Consider the following 22371-nt stretch of genomic DNA (forward strand, 5'->3'; position numbering starts at 1 on the left):
TACATTGCACAGTTCAGTACATATTCCGTACAATTGACCACTAAATGGTAACACCCCAATAATGTTTTCAACTTGTGTAAGTCGGGGTCCACGTTAATCAATTCATGGTACAAATATATACTATCAGCATAATACAGTCATCACACAGGTTAATCATCATAGTATACACATTGAATTATTTACGTTATTTACAATCCGGGGGGTGGGATGAGGAGCTTTGGTTGATATCAGCCAACGCCTGCTTGCTTCATTTCCTACCTGATTGTGGAGGTAGAAGCAGTGAGCTAAGGTATTTTTTATTTCATTTGTTTAAATGTTTTTATTGAACAACCAACATATATTTATAATTCACACAAAAAGCCAAGGCACTTTCAACATCAAGGAAACAATATAAAAAACAAATACAGGTAGAGTAATAATACTAAAAAATATATCATTTTAAATAAATACAAAATAAAAAAGACAAAGAGGGCTACTTAAATCACTGAAAATGTTTTCAACAAGGATATACATTTTTAAGTACTTTTGTACTTTGTATTATTTTCCAAGATTTGAATGTAATTAAGCCAATTGGAAAATGTCGGCCTTAGTTTCATAAAACTACATTTATGTAAAGAAAAATGTTTCCTGGAGCATAATAATGTTGACCAACATTTCTTCATTACAGTCGTTTATAAAAAATACCAAATTTGGTTTCTTTTATAGAGAATGGGGACATCGCCACACCCTTGTTTCTCAGCCAATAGCAGTGATGTTCTTGTCTGGTTTCCAGAAAAAACGACTTCCGGTACCTTTCCGTGGCCTAAAGTAAAGTAAAGTAAGATTTTAGAAAAACAATTGTGTGTCTACTTTGCTTTAACACCTAATTATATTGTTTCATTTGAAAAATTACGAAACTCCTGATAACTCATAATTCAGTTTTACTAAAAATTGTCTTTACCTGATGGCAAGCCCCGCCCACTTGCTTCATTTCCTACCTGATTGCGGGAGTAGATTCAGTGAGCTAAGGTATTTTTTTATTTAATTTTTTATCTTTTATTGAACAACAAACATACATTTATATTTCACACCAAAAGCCAAGGTACTTTCAACATCAAGGAAAAAATTTTTTTTAAAAATACAGATGGGGTAATAGCACTAAAAATAATTTAAAAAAAAATAAAAAGACAAGCAGGGCTACCTAAATCACTTTAAATATTTGTACATATGTTTATATGAATTTAAGGGTTTTTGTACTTTTAATCATTTTCCAAGATTTGATTGATGATTGTAACCCATTAGGCCAATTGGAAAATGTCGGCCTTACTTTTATAAAACAACATTTATGTAAAATTTTAAAAACTTAAAAACCTTGTCTGGAGCATAACAATGTTGACCAACATTTCTATGTTACAGTCGTTAATAAAAATACCAGATTTGATCTATTTTATAGAGAATATGGACATCGCCACACTCTTGTTTCTCAGCCATTTTTGTTTTTGTTTCCTTGTCTAAAACGATTTCCGGTAAATTTTCTGTGGCTTAAATTTATAAAGATTTTAGAAGAAAAAAATGGTGTCTACTTTGCTTTAGCACCGAATAATATTGTTTCATTTGCAAAATCAAGAAACTCCTAATAAGTCAGAATTCAGCTTTGATAAAACATGTATTTACTTAATTGCAAGCCCCGCCCACTTGCTTAATTTTCTCCCTGATTGCGGAAGTAGAAGCAGTGAGCAGTGGTCCCCAACCTTTTTGTATCTGCGGACCGGTCAACGCTTAATAATTTGTCCCGCGGCCGGGGGGGTTTCTTCTTCTTTGTCATGACAAAGGGACGTTTTTGTCATGAAAAAGGGAGGTTTTTGTGGGTGGTGCACTAATTGTAAGTGTATATTGTGGTTTTTATGTTGATTTAATATATATTTTTATTTTATTTATTTTTTAATAAAAAAAATCTTCTGCGGCCCGGTGGTTGGGGACCACTGGGCTAAGGTATTCTTTATTTTATTTAGATTTTTTTTTTAATAATTCACACAAAAAGCCAAAGCCCTTTTCCACACCCTTGTTTCTCATCCAATAGCAGTGAGCTAAGGTTCTTGTCTGGTTTCCAGAAAAAAAACGACTTCCGGTACCTTTCCATGACTTCAAATTGTAAAGTACGATTTTAGAAAAAATGTGTGTCTACTTTGTTTCAACACCTAATTATATTGTTTTATTTGCAAAATCACGAAACTCCTAATAAGTCATAATTCAGTTTAACTAAAAAGTGTCTTTACCTGATGGCAAGCCCCGCCCACTTGCTTCATTTCCTACTTGATTGCGGAAGCAAAATCAGCGAGCGAAGGTTCTTGCCTTGATTCCCATCGCTATCCTGACGGTAACGACATATTTTTCTCTACAATTTCACCAATATTTATTAAATATTTGAAGTGTAAAAAAAAGTCCGCCGGAGTAATAGTGAGAATTTGTGATTTGTAAGCACGTGTTTTAGGTATGCGTTGTTATATTCATTGTGGGGAATGCGGTCATTAATCATGTATTATTGAATCATAAGTACACCTTTTTTACTATAACTATGTTAACCTAGCAATTTAAATCACCGTAAATTATAAGCAAAAAAACACGGATTAAAAAAAAAAAAGAGTGTAAAAATGTTGCCCAACTTGTAAAACTACTCGCTCTTCTTCTGCAGGTATGTCATCAGTATGTTGTAAGCACAATACCAATGGCGCGCAATTTGCAAAATGCGCGACCGCATTTTGCTAATTTAATGTCAAATCAAATCATCAATACATCCATCCATCATCTTCCGCTTATCCGAGGTCGGGTCGCGGGGGCAGCAGCCTAAGCAGGGAAGCCCAGACTTCCCTCTCCCCAGCCACTTCGTCTAACTCTTCCCGGGGGATCCCGAGGCGTTCCCAGGCCAGCCAGGAGACATACAGTAGTCTTCCCAACGTGTCCTGGGTCTTCCCCGTGGCCTCCTACCGGTTGGACGTGCCCTAAACACCTCCCTAGGGAGGCGTTCGGGTGGCATCCTGACCAGATGCCCGAACCACCTCATCTGGCTAATCAAATCAAATCAAATGTTTATTGGATTCATCACTATACAGTGTACATCCATGACAGAACTACTGAGTAAACTACTACCAAGTGTGGATTTAAGCCGGTGGCCTATTTCAAGTTCCAGGTAACCCTACATTATTATATTTTATAAATAGTAAACCAAGTTGTGCTGGTAGTTTAGTCAGTAGTTCTGTCGTGGATGTACACTGTATAGTGATGAATCCAATAAACATTTGATTTAATTTGATTTGACATTAAATTTGCAAAATGCGGTTGCACATTTTGCAAATTGCGCGCCATTGGTATTGTGCTTACAACAAGTAAACGTGCACTCATGCTAGGGCGCCATCATGCAGAAGGAAACCGCGTTGTTAGCGTTGGTGCTACTCGGCATCTGGATGGTGGATGGCGCGGAGAACCGCTCGGAAGCAGTGGCCGCGTCCCCCAGCATGGTGGTGAAGGAAGGATCCAGCGTCCTGATTGAGTGTAACGTGACGGGGGCCCGCGGGGACGTCAGGTGGTTCAGCCCCAGCGGACGCTTGCTGGTTGGGAACCCAGGTAGGCGACCATTACGTTCCAGAACACAGTGGGACTTGATTCAGTGTTTTTCAACCTTTTTGAGCCAAGGCACATTTTTGGCGTTGAAAAAAATGCGGAGGCACACCACCAGCAGAAATCACTAAAAAACGAAACTCAGTTGACAGGAAAAAGTCGCAATTTTTGGATATAGGATAGGATAGGATAGGTCTTTTTTGTCATTGCACAAGTACAAAAAAACTTTGTTTTCAGCACAAACCTGTTCAAGATTAGACAAACAAACAGTCTACAGGGTTACATAACAAGAACGCTGATGGGTCGCCATAAGGCGCCCCGTAAAAGATGGGAAAGAGGTAAACGCTGGGGAAGGATGAGTAAAAAAATACAATCCAGACTGGGCTCCTAAGGGGGCCCAGTTCGGAGTGGGAAAAAACCTTCGTAGCAAAGCACATATACATATTACAACATACATCTCGAGATATCCAGCAACAGAGGGAAGGTAGTTCAAGGTCATGGTGGTAGGCCGCAGCTCTCAGGTGCTGACCATCCATTCATCACCCCTACGGGATTTGCGTTGGGCTGGGGGGAGGTGGGGTGTATGTGTGGCGTATATTTTTTTTGTGGATGTGTGTGTGTGTGTGTGTGTGTGTGTGTATAAGCCCATAGTGTGTTTCTGTTCCGCGGCCTTGATGTATTGTGCCGTCTCGTTCAAAGTCAACAACAACAGGTGTGTGTCCATGAGAGACAAGAAGGGAGTTTGTTGTGTCTTCTCTGCGCTGTTCTTCGGGAGAGTCTGGAAGCCAGGGAAACAGTCCAAATTAGAATCATTTTGTATGCGAATGAAATTAAAATTTGCTTTTCACTCTAAATTGTCTATGACTGGGCCTCAAAACCTGTGGGGTAGACAGTCCCATGTAATTTTTTCATTTATTTTATGTATGCTAACTCTTGGCAAGCTAACATCGGCATTAGCTTTCTGGCTAATGTATGATGCAGCTCAGCCCCAGGTTACCAAAAAACTGTTTTTTTTTTCAAGTTGGATGATGCTTTATGATTTAGCAGCTTTTGCAAAAAAAAAAAATTATCACGGCCAACAATATCTGAATTCACGGCATCTTTTTTCAGAAAGTTGCAGCGCTTTGAGGCTTATTTTTTTTTCTAATAACAACGAATCATCTTGTGGTTTAATGAATTTGTTATCAATGTTTTGTTTCCTGGAACCTTAATATCACAAAGCACAACAAACATTGGAAAACAAATACTGTTTTACTCGTTTTATACAGCAGACTTACAAGTAGACACTACATGGCTGTTGAAACACATACTCAGCCCTCATTGTCAAATAACCGTGCTGTTTTAAATCACTTTATCCATGTAATATAACACTTATAATTACAAACACCACTAAACGCTTCTTCATTGTCCGCTGTCTGCTGTCATCTATAGGTTGCAGACATTCTCCGTGTCTGTTTTACGCTTGAAAAGTGTTTGTCCATTTCAAACATTCATTTATGTTCAAACACATTTACCCCAGCACGTTAAGAGCATTTGTGAGCTGCTGTAAGTGGTCTAAAGTGGTAATTTTTGCGGTCTTCAAATGAGATACGATGATAGATTATAATCACACAACAACATCTCTAACATGACATTGCTAGGGAAGCACTGTAAATGAAAATGTTTTTGATTGCCTTACTGAATCATAAATGGTCAACATATATATGTCGACCATTTATGATCTGCATGTTGTTACATATATATAGGTTACCCTATATATGGATCTATGTATGGATCTATGTATGTATGTGTAAACTCAGAAGTGAGGATACTGATGTGTTGCTGAACATTTATTTACTACATTACCCAGAAGGCTTAGCGCCAGGGGTGTTGGAAAAAATCAATTTGAATATGAATCGCGATTCAGAATCGATTCTCATTTTTAAAAAATCTATTTTTTTTCTTTTTTCAATCCAACAAAACAATACACAGCCATACCATAACAATGCAATCCAAATCCAAAACCAAACCTGACCCAGCAACACTCAGAACTGCAATAAATAGAGCAATTGGGAGGAGACACAAAAACGACACAAAACAAACCAAAAGTAGTGAAACAAAAATGAATATTATCAACAACAGTATAAATATTATTTATAATTTCAGCAAAGCAGGGATTAAAAATCCCACATTGACATTATCATTAGACATTTATAAAAATTAAAAAAAGAACAATAGTTTCACAGTGGCTTACACTTGCATCGCATCTCATAAGCTTGACAACACACTGTTTCCAATATTTTCACAATGATTAAATAAATCATTTTTGGTTCATTTAATAGTTAATACAAATGTATATTATTGCAATCAGTTGATAAAACATTGTCTTTTACAATTATAAAAGATTTTTACAAAATTGTACTACTCTGCCTGCATGTCAGCAGACTGGGGTAGATCCTGCTGAAATCCCATGTATTGAATGAATAGAGAATCCTTTTGAATCGGGAAAAAATAGTTTTTGAATCGAGAATCGTGTTGAATTGAAAAAAAATTGATTTTGAATCGAATTGTGACCCCAAGAATCGATATTGATTCGAATCGTGGAACACCCAAAGATTCGCAGCCCTTCTTAGCGCTGTATGTTAGCATGTTAAAATGCTAAGTTAGCAAATTTTGCAAAATGTAGTCAAAAAGAGGGCTTAACTAATGTTTTTATTCTCTCTAGACGGAAAGTGGAACATTGACGAGACAGGACAACTCAACATCTCAGTCATCTCCTTCGGGGACCGTGGCCGCTACACGTGCGTCCCCTCAAATGACTCGGGCGTCGGGGACGCCAACTACACCATCACAGTGCGTGTGGCCCACACCGACAGCGGCCTGGGTTTGTACTACGTCACCGTCTGCCTGGTGACCTTCTCCGTCACTATGATCCTCAACGTGGCCCGGCTCTGCATGGTCAGCAGCCACCTGAAGAAAACCGAGCTGGCCATCAACGAGTTCTTCCGCACCGACGGCGCCGAGAAGCTCCAGAAGGCCTTCGAGGTCGCCAAGCACATCCCGATCATCACATCAGCCAAGACGCTGGAGCTGGCCAAGGTGACGCAGTTCAAGACCAAGGAGCTGGCGCGGCAAATAGAGGAGCTGGCGCGCAGCATCCCCCTGCCGCCGCTCATCCTCAACTGTCGCACGTTCGTTGAGGAGGTTGTCAACCTTGAGACGAAGCCCGCGGAGAGCGGACAGGTAGTAGTCAACGCAGAGAATCAGGAAGTAGATGTCGCGCTGATGTCCTGTGAGGAGGGACAAGGCAATGGCGCCGACGTCAAGGTAGCGGTGCACTCGACGTACGCTTCACCTTAATCCTCTTTACTTCATTCAAAAACATGCCAATGATTGCTGACTTATTTGTAATACAAGATTGGTTGTAGCAGAGATTCAAATACTAATTAAAGCTGCGAACAGCATTGAGAGGGCCTTCGCCGATCCAATTCTTCAGTGTCATAATCATTTGGAACAATTCTGATCAAGATCGGCGTTTATGGAGCTAAGTTATAAAAGATGAAAGTCTTGTGGCGAGTCATCAAATCAAATTTGGGCACCAAAGCACGCCCACATCCGAAGGCATATGCAAAATTCCATGGCAATTTATCATCCATCCATCCATCCATTTTCTGCCGCTTATTCCCGTTCGGGGTCGCGGGGGGCGCTGGCGCCTATCTCAGCTACAATCGGGCGGAAGGCGGGGTACACCCTGGACAAGTCGCCACCTCATCGCAGGGCCAACACAGATAGACAGACAACATTCACACTCATATCTTACATTTTATGGCAACTCATTTGACCAAAGTCCCTTGGAGGAGTTTAACGTTTTTGGCCCAAAAATGGCAAGCGGACACCAAGATGGCGGACTTCCTGTTTGTTTTTAAATATGAGTTCTTGACACTTTAATGTGCGTCCTGTCACGATAATAATAATAATAAATACATTTTATTTATAAGGCGCCTTTCGGGCATTGAAAGATACATGTCCTGGATGCACTGAGACACATCATCAGTGATGTAACCTGGATTTATCGGGTGTTTCTGGTCTCGCAACATCAGACACCCTCATCCAGGCGACCCAGCCGGGGTGATCAAGTCCCAGTAGCAACCCACGGATCTGCCCTTTTCAGCCACAACCACCTTGTGGCTTTCTCTGCCGCTTCACTCGCGGATTGAATGGCCCTCCTTTTGGCCGCCCCTGTGACTCCCAATCGGCCAAGCACTTTGCAGAGGGAGCGTCCTGCAAAGCCACAGCAGCCAACTTCTATTGGTTCGCAGAAAGTCCTCCAGCCCCTGCCCCTGCAGTCATCAACCAGCTCCTGATACTTGGCACGTTTCCTTTCGTTGGCTTCCTCAATCCGCTCCTCCCAAGGCACAGTTAGTTCCAGCATGATAAGATGTTTCGAAGCCTCTGAAAGGATGATCATGGCTGGCAGTAGAGATGTTTTTACAATGTGCTGGGGGAACCTCAGTTGTTTTCCCAGGTCAACGTGTAGCTGCCAATCAGGGGCTGTGTGAAGGAGTCCTGTTGTTGCCTTTGGACGTGCGCAAGGTCTCTTTCCAGCCTTGGTAAAATACATTGCCTTCTTTGGCGCATGATGTTGCTTGCTGGGGCTGATGGCTGAGGCTATGCTCTCAGCAACTGCTTTGAGTACCTGGTCATGAAGCCAGCGATAGCGACCATCAGCCAGAGACTTTGGGCAACTGCTGAGGAGATGTTCCAAGGAGCCTCTTCCAGAACAAATGGAGCAGGAAGCTGTCTTGCTCTTCCCCCAAACATGGAGGTTTGCTGGGCTAGGGAGGGAATCGTAGACTGCTGCCACGAGGAACTGGACGCGGTGGAGGTCTGCCTGCATGATGTTTGACCAGGTGACTTTGCGCTGCAACGTGCCCTCCCATCTTGTCCATGCCCCCTGTTGCCGGAGTCCCACTACCCTGACCACTCTCTCTTCCTCCAAGCCTGCTCGGACCTCCTCCTGAAGTAGATGTCGTCTGTCTTTTCCCCAGGCCTCAAGGACACCGTACAAAATCAAAACAATAAAATCAAATTGGATAAAACCAACAATAATAACAACAAAGATAGATAAGATAGGATGATAACAAAGAATACGCAGTCCGGAATAGGTGTGTTTTGAGTCTTGACTTGAAGAGGGATAATGAGTCCAAGTTGCGAAGGTCTGGTGGTAATGAGTTCCAAAGATGTGGGGCAGAGCGGCTCAAAGCTCAGTTTAAATAAGGGGGACAGTGAGCTGGATGGATGAAGAGGATCTTAGGGAACGTGAGGGCATGGCGACATGGATCAGGTCAGAGATATGATGGAGAGAGGTTATGGATGGCTTTGAAAGTGAGGAGAATTATTTCAAAGTGGATACGGTGTTTGATGGGTAGCCAGTGGAGTTGCTGCAGAACAGGGGTGATGTGCTGGATTGAAGGGGTTCTGGTGATTATCCGGGCTGCAGAGTTCTGGAGAAGCTGAAGTTTGTGAGGGAGACCAAACAGGAGAGAGTTGCAATAGTCCAGGCGAGAGGTGACCAGGCTATGGACTAATATGGCAGCGGTATGTGGGGTAAGGGATGGGGGAAGACGATTAATATTCCGTAAATGAAAGTAAGCAGACCGGGTAATGCTGTTTATGTGGGCTTGAAAGGAAAGTGTGCTGTCGACGATAGATGTATCTAACGATGTTTGTGACGATGCATGAAACTGATGGGAAGGGGTTTTGGCTTCAATTATTTGAGGGAGTGCTACAGAGCCAATTTAGAAAGGTTTTTTTGCCAAAACGGAGGCCCCTAAAAAAAAAATGGCATGTTTTCGTATATGTCAAGGGCCTCAAAATGCAATTAAAGTGAGAGAAAAGTGAAAACGGAGACATTACAACATGGCTTTCGCAGCCTTTGCTGCTCAGGCCTTAATTAAATAAAAATTGATTACTGTTAACCGGGCCCTCGCACCCCCACACGCAACATAAGTCTGCGGAGATACTTATGACTCAGGATTCCCATTCTGAAGGAAGTTATGGAATTTGGAGCCAAATATACACACGCATATTGTTAACCCACTAGTGGATGTTGTCTGAGTCAATACAAACACAGTCATAAACTAATAACCAATCTTAACCAATTTTGAGATGGAGTTATTTCCATAAAATGTTAGTGTGCTAACAGTTGGCATGTGTCAAGGACCTAAATATATGACTCTTAAAGGCCTACTGAAATGAGATTTTCTTATTCAAACGGTTATTGCAGGTCCATTCTATGTGTCATACTTGATCATTTTGCGATATTGCCATATTTTTGCTGAAGGGATTTCCTAAAGAACATCGACGATAAGGTTCGCAACTTTTGGTGCTGATAAAAAAGCCTTGCCTTTACCGGAAGTCGCAGACGATGACGTCACCAGCGTGAGGGCTCCTCACGTCCTCACATTGTTTATAATGGGAGCAACACAGATGTCCAGAATACTGTTTAATTGCGCGATGAAAAGAGACAACTTTTAGCCGCAAATGGTACTGCGCTAATATTTCCTGACGTCACGCGCACGCGTCATCATTCCGCGACGTTTTCAACAAGAAACTCCGCGGGAAATTTAAAATTGCAATTTAGTAAACTAAACCGGCCGTAGTGGCATGTGTTGCAATGTTAATATTTCATCAATGATATATAACCTATCAAACTGCGTGGTCGGTAGTAGTGGGTTTCAGTAGGCCTTTAAGTTCCTATCGGTAAACTTAACAAACAAAAAGTTAGCATGTGTCTAGTACCAAAATGTATAAAACCCTGAGATGTATAGAAGACTGGGCTTTTTGCAGAAATATCCCACAATGCATTGTTGGCGACCATGTTGGTAGGCTTTGTTTACTGACACTCATTGTTTACAACATAGCTATTGCTTGATTGATTGATTAATACTTTTATCAGTAGATTGCACAGTACAGTACATATTCCGTACAATTGACCACAAATGGTAACACCCGAATAACTTTTTCAACTTGTTTAAGTCGGGGTCCACGTTAATCATTTCATGGTAAAAGCTATTCATTGTGCACTTGATTTTTCAAAGTATTCATTGGTAAATAACATGCCACCGGCTTTTATATGACAAATAGATACCGTGAGTCACTAGATATGAAGTCTCGTCGTCGTTATGAAGACAAAACAGCCATAACTGAATGTGAAGATCCTTACCGTATCAACAAGTCTGAGTGGAGTGGAGATAACTACATCATCCCCAATGTTTCATACCTGGACTTTGTAAGGTACTTGCGTTTCAACCCAGCCCATTTTACACTTTGAAGGACTTTCAAAATGATCAGTGTAGAAAGCTCTGAACGTTTGTGTTTCTGTATAAATCCAGTGAAGGCCAGAATCATGCACTCTTGTGCTGTCATCTATTTTAGATTAATTTCTACTTAAAATTTACCCCCCAATTTATAGCTTACCTGAAACGAAATGATCCGAACAAACTCGATTGTGGCAGTGGACAATAGGACAATAGTTACTGTTAGCATGCTAACAGTTAGCATATGAAAAGCACTTAAAAATATGACTCTTAACTTTTTATTGGCAAAATGATATGAAAACCGCTAGCATGTTAATGTTTGCATGCTAACAGTTAGCTTATATTTATGGCTCTTAAACGTATAGATGAAAAAATTAGCTAAAACAGCTAGAATGGTAAATGTGTTGTACTTGTATAGCGCTGTTCTACCCCTTTTAAAGGAGTCCAAAGCTCTTTGACAGTATTTCCACATTCACCCATTAATGGTGGGAGCTGCCATGCAAGGCGCTCACCAGGACCCGTCAGGAGCAAGGGTGAAGTGTCTTGCCCAAGGACACAACGGACGTGACTAGGATGGTAGAAGGTGGGGATTGAACCAGTAACCCTCATATTGCTGGCACAGCCACTCTACCAACTTCGCCACACCGTCCCCAGAATGCTAACAGTTAGCATGTGTCAAGCTCCAAAATATGACTGAGGTGTATACAGTTAGAAATAAAATGGATCAATAAAATATATCCTCCTTTTCTCATCTATAGTAAAAAAAAAAAAGATGAAATAAACATGAAATACAGCTTGCTGTTTCCCTCATTTGATGTTTTATAGAAACTGTTGAAATTAGCATATATAAGGTTATGAAATATATTTGATATATTGTATTTCGACAGTAACCATTTGTCAGACTACTTGAAGTTTGTTATTTTTCATGAACTGGATCATTAACTGGGAAATGAAATACAGCAAAGCTAACTTATTTTTTTACATATATATATATATATCGTTTTTGACCTAATTGGCATTACAGCTGTTGACTTTTTCCTGTTTTGTTTGCACGTTTCTACACTTTTATGTATTTTTAAGATTGTTACTTAAACAATACTTGTACAGGTAATAAACAGTTTAATGATGGCCACAACTTGACACTGGAACAGATTAAATTCCTTCACTGTTATTTCCTATTAGAGGTAATGTAATCTTACTGTATCCAGACCTTCTTTTTATTTGCTGAGCTCTCACTTTTTGTCTTTCCTCCTACATTTGTGTCACCTTGATTTGTGCTCACTTTGACAGACCTGTATCTTTCCTTCTTTTTCCCTCTTTTTTGTTTCTACGTCGACCCACAAAGAATAGTAATGCGCATTTAATCTGTTCCTCTGTGTTTCTCTGATAATTTCAGGTTGAATTCATTTACCAAAAAAACATGGCATAAACAATACACAGTGACCTTTTGCCGAGATTACTGTGATCATTTGAACATTACCCTAGCTAAAAGCATGTTAACCTTTACAGGAAAAACTCTTAGAACAATTTGCTTTAAGTGTTTATCCTTTTTGCTGTGTGTAGTAAAGGAAGATAAAGATGTATTAATAATAGATACCATAATTAATTGACGCGAAGGCGTGTTGTAACTGACATCAGCCTCTGACGGGCGCTGTTGGCCAAAATAAGGTAAAAACAAGCCACATTAATTCGTCCTAACATGCAACACATATTGCCTTCTTCATTTTGTATAGTGCTAATTATGGGGTCATAATATTAATTTCTGAGTTAAAAACAATATTTAAGTTTTCATAAGTAAATATTAATTCAAAACTATTTTTAAATAGCAGGAATACTGTGAATAACAAAATTATTATGTTTGATTGGCGGTTGCGTTCAAAGACATCACATAAAACATGTTGAAGTTAAACGTTTGAAATGTACTTTGTAGGATTTCCGAGCATGCTGAAATGCGGCAAATGGTACTTCAACATCAGGGTAAAGTGAGCGTGAACACAACGTTGTAAGTTTTGAATTCTTTTTTTTCTATGGAAAAGAAGCAGTTCCCATACCGGGAGTCGAACCCGGGCCGCCTGGGTGAAAACCAGGAATCCTAACCGCTAGACCATATGGGACTTGATAGCTAACCACTGAAAATTGCACATTTCTAGTTGCAAAGCCTTCCTATTTTCGAGCGACGTGCTAGATCGCATCGGAAATAACGCCGTCCTATAACTGACCATTTTTCACCGAATTAGCTAAATTGCCGGAAACTACAACATTACCGTCTTAAATCAAAGTATACTTGCAAGACACACTCATAAACGTATGTACAGTCGAACATTTCCTTGTAAATGCAAGCATTTTTGGTAAAAGCTTTGACGTGACGTTTGTTTTGTTTTAAAGTAAATTTCAGATTTGATGGATAGCCGCCATTGACGCAATGCATCATGGGAAGTGTAGTCACAAAATACGAACAATGACGTGCTCATTTTCAAACCTAATTCAATCATTCCACAATCAAAACATTGCACTTTTTTCAATGTGCAAATAATTCAAATTTTCCCTAAATTTCCCAATGTACGTAGCACTTCTTCTCTGTTAAAAATTGGAAAAAATTTTACTACGTTCACATCTCTCGACCAATTCAAACCATTCAAAAAGTCAAAATGCTCCATGCTAATATGAATTGCTAGCATGCAAATGTTAGCATGCTTGCTTTGGGCTGTTTTACGATTTGGTGCATTTGCAAACAGCTCAAATGATGTACAAAGCAAACTATAACCTGCTACCCAAGAATGTACAACAATTCTTCTCAACTAGAGAGGACACATATAACCTTAGAGGAAAATCTAACTTAAAACATTTGTATGCTCGCACAACATTTCAGACCATTAATATATCCGTATGTGGAATTAAATGATGGAATGGGTTAAGTAAAGAAATCAAAACATTAACTGATATGATCATCTAGTTCAAGAGGCTGTTCAAACTACAAGTGTTCACAAAGTACAGAGAAGATGAATTAAACGTCATGGATTTATTGAACATGAAATGTTATCCATCTCATCAAGTGAGTCATAACTGATTTAACTACTTAGGAAAATAACTTGTATTAACAACACATTAAATTGAGTACACATTTAGAACAGGGGGAGGATTAAAGAAGCCTTGCTTCTTCCTACTCCTTTTTGGACATGTAAAGAAAATATTAAAAATTTCTGTACCAACCAACATGTTTTGTTACTTGACTCTGTCTTGCTAGCACGCTAATTTTAACATGCTAAATTTTGATATAGTTTTACAGGTGAAACACCTCGGAGTCAAATATTTTACTACCTCATGCAGGCTAACTGTTAGCATGGAACTTTGCGGGTCATTTTTAGAGTCAAATATTTTGTTAGTTTATGCATGCTAACTATTAGCATACTAATGTTAGCCTCTTTTTCTGCTCGTTTTATAGGTATTCAATAGGAAATGGTTAGGTGTGTGAATCTTTGGGCAGCTAAAGATTCAATCCATTTCTTGGGGCGGTGATTCAATTCAGAATCGATTCCAAATTCAACACGATTGTTATTTGATATTATGATTACAACGAAACTTTTGAAAAAAACAGGTTACAGGTTAGAAAAGCTCCCTTTGGTTGCGTGGGGATGGCCTAAAACAAGGTTACCCATAATTGGGTTAAAAACAATTTGGCCGGCGGCCGGACTGTGTCTATACGTATGTATATATATATTTATATACTTGAGTTTTTGGTTTAACCGTTATACTGTGCTAAATACCAGCGTAGAGCGAAATGTACCTTAAGTCAGGAAAAAACACAGAGACTGTATCATCCTTACAAGCCTGTTTCGCTGTTTCAGGGGATAAAATCAGGGAAACCTGCAAAACAGGCTTGAAGGGATAATATAGCCTCTGTGTTTTTTCCTGACCTAACGTGTGTGTGTATATATATATATATATATATATATATATATATATATATATATATAGGTATATATATATATATATATAGATATATATATATATATATATATATATATATATATATATATATATATATATAGATAGATAGATATATACATATATATATATTCCTTGTGTACTAATTGACTGAAATAGTGCGCACTTCGTAATTTATATGACAATATGATTTGCCTGAGTGGCTAGGAGTCACCGAGAGTAACAAGCAGTAGAAAATGGATTAGAAAGGATGGATTAAAAAAAAAATATATATATATATATATATATATATATATGGCAGCACGGTGTTACAAAGGTCCTAAGATGTCCTGGGTTCAATCCTGGGCTCGGGATCTTTCTGTGTGGAGTTTGCATGTTCTCCCCGTGACTGCGTGGGTTCCCTCCGGGTACTCCGGCTTCCCCCCACCGCCAAAAACATGCACCTTGGGATAGGTTGATTGGCAACACTAAATTGGCCTTAGTGTGTGAATGTGAGTGTGAATGGTTTCTGTCTATCTGTGTTGCCCCTTTTATGAGGTGTTGACTTGTCCAGGGTGTACTCCGCCTTCCACCTGAATGCAGCTAAGATAGGCTCCAGCGACCCCCCGCGACCCTGAATGGGACAAGCGGTAGAAAATCGTTGGATGGATGGATGTTTCCTGCAAGCTGGATTTTGGACACTGGTGGGTCTTAGTTTGGGGACCCCTGGCCTAAAAGATTGATTCTTAAAAGAAAAAAAAGCTATATTTAGAAAATTATTAATCGATTTAGAATCGGGATGAATAAGAATTGTGACTTAGATAGGAGCCCTGCGATGAGGTGGCGACTGGTCCAGGGTGTACCCCGCCTTCCACCTGATTGTAGCTGAGATAGGCGCCAGCGCCCCCCACCACCCCAAAAGGAAATAAGTGGTAGAAAATGGATGGATGGATGGATGGATGCATTTAGATAGGAATCAATTTTTTTTTTCTAGCCCTAAAAATTGAGATTTCCTCCGTTTTTATCAGCAGGTGACAATCACATTCGAGTGGTTAGTTGGTCCATCATCCAGTTTTGCAGAAACGCCGTCTGCAGGCTAACCCAGTGAGCCTAACGTCTGCCATATTGCTGTTAAAAATCCAGTGGGATAGCAACCCAAATCCCCAAAGAGATAGAAGAAGAAGAAAAAATCCATCCCCCATTCCTCACCTGTCTTCTCTGGAGACGAGCTTATCTAAATAGAATTGATCTGCCCTACACATTGTTCATCACACGCAGCCACACTTTTAAGCAGAGAGGAGAGGGAAGGAAGATTAGAAGTATTTGAATTGTCCAATGGAGGGCATGGTACTGGAAATTAATCATATGGATTCATAAATGGCTGATTAATGACTTTATATGAACATGTGTTAGTCACATGCTCCCTTACTGTGCTTTGTTCTTCTTTTTATTGCATTTCCACTCATGCTGAAGGAAGAGGACAGCAACAAGAGCCAAACAGATGACGTGTTCCACAACATTTTCCTTTATTAGATGCAGCAGCTGTGAGTATATTGTGTTTGTGTGTGTGTTTGTTTGTGTGTGTGTGTGTGTGTGTGTGCGTGTGTGTGTGTGTGTGTGTGTGTGTGTGTGTGTGTGTGTGTGTGCATGTGTGCGTGCGTGTGTGTGTGTGTCTGTTTACGCTCCTTATTAGTTGGCTTTATCCCAAATACGGTCCTCTGTGCTTCTAGCCAAATATTTCTTCTGCACTGTCGGAAATTCAAACTTAAAAAAATGCCAAATTAACAGTAATGTGGTTGCAAAAATTCATCTCTACGATTATTTTGGACTATTTTTTTTTTCTTACCATTATTTATATAAGCGCTGCAAATAAAACCAAACGTTAAAAATGTATTGTTTTTTGTTTAACATGTGATGCAATTTAAAAAAATGTTTTATTTAAAAATGTCTTTTTTACAAAGTCCCTTGTTTACATCTAATATCTTTTAAATGTGGAGCCCAACTAATTCAGTAAAATGTGTGCTATTGTTTAAATATTATGATAATAGTTGTTATTATTACTAATTGAATGTATTATTTTGAGGTGGCGACTTGTCAAGGGTGTACCCTGCCTTCCGCCCGAACGCGTACTACAATGTCATAATAAATTTCACCAAAAAAATGGATGCCGGTGTGGTATTTAAAGGCCTACTGAAACCCACTACTACCGACCACACAGTCAGATAGTTTATATACCAATGATGAAATATTAACATTGCAACACATGCCAATACGGCCGGTTTAGTTTACTAAATTGCAATTTTAAATTTCCCGCAGAGTTTCTTGTTAAAAACGTCGCGAACTGTCAGGAAATATTAGCGCAGCACTATATGCGGCTAAACGTCGTCTCTTTTCATCGCGCAATTACGTAAACAGTATTCTGGACATCTGTGTTGCTGAATCTTTTGCAATTTGTTCAATTAATAATGGAGAAGTCAAAGTAGAAAGATGGAGGTGGGAAGCTTTAGCATTTAGCCACACAAACACACGGTGATTCTGTTACGATCCACTTCATGGATCGTTTGTTGTTTACTTTTCTGTATGTTTGATCACGTTTTGGACTCTGCCGTTTCCCTGGGTTGAACACTTCCTAGTTTATACTCGTCACCATGGCAACTTAATTGTTTCACCTGCACTGGCGCCTGGCGCACACCGGTAGTTAATTATTGTGTTGTATTTAAGACCGCCTGCTACCTCAGTTCCTCCTGGACGTTTTGCTTGCTTAAGGCAACTGTTACGTTGTATATTCTCTTTGCCCTTTTGTTTGTTTCCACGCTAAGTTTAGATTAGCCTCCGCGCGCTCGGCTCGCGCTACTTCAAACTCTGAACTCTGCCTCTTGCTAATAGTAGCATTTAGCTTCCTGTGCTAAGGCACACCTTTGTTTTGCTCTTTTGTCAAGTTTTAATTTGGTTATTTATAATAAAATCTGCTCCTACCTTCATTCCTGCCTGCTCCAGTCCTTTGGTATCGAGAGGTGGCACTCCTCGCGCATCCAAGATGCGACCTCACCGTAACAGATTCCTTGTTTAAAATTCCCAGAGGTGAAGCTTTACTATGGATCAGAACGGTCAATTGAACATGGTTCCCGACCACTTGTCAACCGGCAGGGGATATCTGTGGAGTTTGCGCCGTCCTTGTATCTGCCGTCGACTTCCCTTAGACACTGGCTTCAAGACACCCGTGGACACATCCTCCGACTATCAGGTACTATTTAATCTTACTAAAACACTAGCAACACAATAGAAAGATAAGGGATGTCCAAGAATTATCCTAGTAAATGTGTCTAAAAACATCTGAATCAGTCCCAATGCAATCGCCTTTTTTAAAAAAAACTTTATAATATTTTTTTTTTTTCTAGTCCTTCGCTATCAATTTCATCATCAGAGAAACTTTCATCCTCGCTCAAATTAATGGGGAAATTGTCGTTTTCTCGGTCCGAATAGCTGTTGCTGCTGGAAGCTCCCATTATAAACAATGTGAGGAAGTGAGGAGCCCTCACCCTTGTGACGTCATCGTCTGCGACTTCCGGTAAAGACAGGGCTTTTCTATCAGCACCAGAAGTTGCAAACTTTTTCGTCGATGTTCTCTACTAAATCCTTTCAGCAAAAATATGGCAATATCGCGAAATGGTCAAGTATGACACATAGAATGGACCTGCTATCCCCGTTTAAATAAGAAAATCTCATTAAGAGAGATTTTAATCTCTTTAAGAGATTAAAATAGCTGTATATTTTCTTAAAACCCCTTGTCCAATAAAATGCAAATACAATGTTACATAATTTGACCCAGATTTATGTATTATTATGCTTTTTGCCGTTTGGCTCTGCAGTCTTATCACTTTGCAGGACCCTCATGAGCGAGGATTCTGTGTCGCTTTTGGCTGGCTGGTCAAAGATGGCTGGGTGGCATCTACTCAGACGGATGGACTGCCCTGCGTGGCAAACACGTGATAAACATGCAATGTTTAAACTCATGAAAAATGCATTTGGCCTACGTCCTCTATGTTTCCTCACACAGGTGGGAGGCACGGGTGTGTGATATAAGGCCGCGTTTATTGTTACGAGTAACGCTGATACGTTTCTTTAGGATCTGCTTGTATTTACATAATTCGCACTAAGACAGGCTGCCAGGGAGCCAGGCGCAGTATTTTAGGGTCTGCCAAGGCCCACAATCAGCTATGTACTGACTGCTTGCTGATAACACGCTGTCATATTTGGGTCACTGGAACTAGCCAGTAAATTAGAAGCTATGCTGCTGAATTTATGACAGAAACTGTGACTTCTCCACTAAGGATGCCCAGTGGGGCGCACTGTGGTGGTCAGATTCAATAAAAGAGACACATTTAAGCCTCTTGAAAAGAACCATATTTAGTTGACGTCTGCGCTAGGAATCAAACGCTGGTTACAAGAATGGGAATCTTGTAGGAAACTGCGCAACCAGCAACACTCGTATGGCTTGTACGTGCACCTTTTCACCTGTTGCCCCCCACTTTGTCCAAATCTCCCCAAACAATTCCAAGTCGTTTGTACCGTAAAAATGTTTTTTAGTGATTTATAGTCATGTCACTCATGTCAAAATCTCCCCAAACTTGTTCTGATTGTTTGTGCTGCAAACTTTTTTTGGTAACTATTATAGTTTTTTGTCATGCCTGGTAATCAGTTTTATGTTTGATCATGTTTATGTTTTGTTTTTGGACTCTCGTTTCCCGTTTTGCACTTCCTGGTTTTGTTTGTCTCCATAGTTACGCATTAGTTTCCACCTGGTCTCCAAGTCACGCCCGTGCCCTCAGTCCCGCACCTGTTTCTTATCATCATAGTCACTATTTAAATAATTTGTTTTCTGTTCATCGGCCTGGGAACTTTGCTTGCAAACCACTTGCTACTGCTTGCCTACTTGCTACTTACCTCAAGACCACGCACCTACCTTTCCTTGCCATGTTGATGATTGTTTTGACCACGCCATGTAAGATTTTGTTTCGTTTGTATCTAGCCATGCGATCGTGCGTTTTAGTTTTTAGTTCATTGTTATTCATGCCATCGAGCAAGTGTTTTTGTTTCCTGTTTGTGTTTCATAGCCTAGTATTGTACTTCCTTGTGAGCGCCCTTTGTTTTGCCTTTTTTTGTATTTAGTGTGTAGATAAATGTAATCATGTACTCACATCCACGCCTGACTCGTTCCAAATCCTCTCTGCATCGTAGAAGCAACCAAAATCCATGTCCTGGCTTGGCAGTTTTTAAGGTAATATTTTATGGTTTTTATGTTAAAATGTGTAATCAATGTGTTATAAATCTAGACCCCACCCTCACTAATGGTAAATGGTAAATGGGTTCTACCTTTTTTTTAAGGAACTCAAACCGCTTTGACACTATTTCCACGTTCGCCCAACCATTCACTATGTCAAGATCTTCCCAAACTTGTTCTGTCTTTGTGCTGCAAAAATATTTGGTCTAACTATTGTAGTTTTTACAAAACCAAAAACCAGTGAAGTTGGCACTTTGCGTAATTCGTGGATAAAAACAGAATACAATGATTTTCAAATCCCTTTAAACTTATATTCAATTGAATAGATTGCAGAGACAAGATATTTAATGTTCGAACTGCTAAACTTTTTTATTTTTTTTCAAATAATCATTAACTTAGAAATTGATGGCAGAAACACATTGCAAAAAAGTTGGCACAGGGGCATTTTTACCAGTGTGTTACTTGGCCTTTCCTTTTAACAACACTCTGTTAACATTTTGTAAGCTTTTCAGGTGGAATTCTTCCCCATTCTTGCTTGATGTACAGCTTAAGTTGTTCAAAAGTCCGGGATCTCCGTTGTGGTATTTTAGGCTTCATATTGCGCCACACATTTTCAATGGGATACAGGTCTGGATTACAGGCAGGCCAGTCTAGTACCCGCACTCTTTTACTATGAAGCCACACTGTTGTAACACGTGGCTTGGCACTGTCTTGCTGAAATAAGCACGGGTGTCCTTGATAACGTTGCTTGGATGGCAACAAATGTTTCTCAAAAGCCTGTATGTACCTTTCAGCATTAACAGTTTAATTTTTAATTTTAATTTTAAATTTTAATTTTTAATTTTAATTAATTAACAGTTAATAATTAACGCTCCAGACTGCAATTGATAGCTGTGGTCTCACACAAATAATAAATGAACCCACGCATCGCAACGGTAATACGATAGACCTAGTGCTTGTCAGGGGCATCACCGTTTCCAAAGTTACGATACTCCCGTATACTAAAGTATTGTCCGATCATTACCTTATAAAATTCGAGGTTCAGACGCATGTTCGTCAAACTAATAATAATAATACCTGCTATAGCAGCCGCAACATTAATACAGCCACAACGACAACTCTTGCTGACCTACTGCCCTCGGTAATGGCACCATTCCCAAAGTATGTGGGCTCTATTAATAACCTCACTAACAACTTTAACGACGCCCTGCGCGAAACCATTGATAACATAGCACCGCTAAAGTTAAAAAAGGCTCCAAAAAAGCGCACCCCGTGGTTTACAGAAGAAACTAGAGCTCAGAAATTATTATGTAGAAAGCTGGAACGCAAATGGCGCACGACTAAACTTGAGGTGCACCATCAAGCATGGAGTGATGGTTTAATAACTTATAAACGCATGCTTACCTTAGCTAAAGCTAAATATTACTCAAATCTCATCCACCGTAATAAAAACGATCCTAAATTTTTGTTTAGTACGGTAGCATCGCTAACCCAACAAGGGACTCCTTCCAGTAGCTCAACCCACTCAGCTGATGACTTTATGCAATTCTTTAGTAAGAAAATTGAAGTCATTAGAAAGGAGATTAAAGACAATGCGTCCCAGCTACAACGGGGTTCTATTAACACTGATACGATGGTATATGGGGCGGATACTGCCCTCCAAAATAGTTTCTCTCGTTTTGAGGAAATAACATTAGAGGAATTGTTACAACGTGTAAATGGAATAAAACAGACAACATGTTTACTTGACCCTCTTCCTGGGAAACTGATCAAGGAGCTTTTTGTATTATTAGGTCCATCAGTGCTAAATATTATAAACTTATCACTCTCCTCGGGCACTGTTCCCCTAGCATTCAAAAAAGCGGTTATTCATCCTCTTCTTAAAAGACCTAACCTCGATCCTGACCTCATGGTAAATTACCGACCGGTGTCTCACCTTCCCTTTATTTCAAAAATCCTTGAAAAAATTGTTGCGGAGCAGTTAAATGAACACTTGGCGTCTAACAATCTATGGGAAACCTTTCAATCCGGTTTCAGGGCAAATCACTCCACGGAGACAGCCCTCGCAAAAATGACTAATGATCTATTGCTAACGATGGATTCTGATGCGTCATCTATGTTGCTGCTCCTCGATCTTAGCGCTGCTTTCGATACCGTCGATCATAATATTTTATTAGAACGTATCAAAACACGAATTGGTATGTCAGACTTAGCCCTGTCTTGGTTTAACTCTTATCTTACTGATAGGATGCAGTGTGTCTCCCATAACAATGT

At 39.8% G+C, this 22371-nt stretch overlaps 1 protein-coding gene and 1 non-coding gene across 4 annotated transcripts; one reads left to right on the forward strand and one right to left on the reverse strand.

Annotated features, from left to right (window-relative positions):
* The first annotated feature begins 2223 nt into the window (after positions 1–2223).
* Positions 2224–7061, forward strand: LOC133551765 (microfibrillar-associated protein 3-like). Of its 3 annotated transcripts, none has more exons than XM_061898826.1 (3): positions 2224–2356; positions 3384–3600; positions 6299–7061. In XM_061898826.1, the coding sequence occupies exons 2-3, from the start codon at positions 3393–3395 to the stop codon at positions 6931–6933; spliced, it is 843 nt and encodes a 280-aa protein (XP_061754810.1). In that variant the 5' UTR covers positions 2224–2356; positions 3384–3392; the 3' UTR covers positions 6934–7061. The 3 variants fall into 3 exon arrangements, with proteins under 3 accessions (XP_061754810.1, XP_061754811.1, XP_061754809.1); XM_061898827.1 differs by having other exon boundaries at positions 2279–2356; positions 3399–3600; XM_061898825.1 differs by lacking the exon at positions 2224–2356 and adding an exon at positions 2672–2689.
* Positions 7062–12934: 5873 nt separating this feature from the next.
* Positions 12935–13006, reverse strand: trnae-uuc (transfer RNA glutamic acid (anticodon UUC)). The gene has a single exon. It is a non-coding gene; the product is annotated as a tRNA-Glu (tRNA).
* Between the last annotated feature and the right edge of the window lie 9365 nt (positions 13007–22371).

This window comes from Nerophis ophidion, linkage group LG04 (genome assembly GCF_033978795.1).
Source record: "Nerophis ophidion isolate RoL-2023_Sa linkage group LG04, RoL_Noph_v1.0, whole genome shotgun sequence".
Classification (NCBI taxonomy): domain Eukaryota; kingdom Metazoa; phylum Chordata; class Actinopteri; order Syngnathiformes; family Syngnathidae; genus Nerophis; species Nerophis ophidion.

Bases quoted from the DNA above. Each gene is read 5' to 3' on its own strand.
- LOC133551765 (XM_061898826.1), top strand. From the start codon at position 3,393: ATGCAGAAGGAAACCGCGTTGTTAGCGTTGGTGCTACTCGGCATCTGG. The intron at 3,601-6,298 runs GTAGGCGACCAT...TATTCTCTCTAG, and splicing joins CTTGCTGGTTGGGAACCCAG to ACGGAAAGTGGAACATTGAC.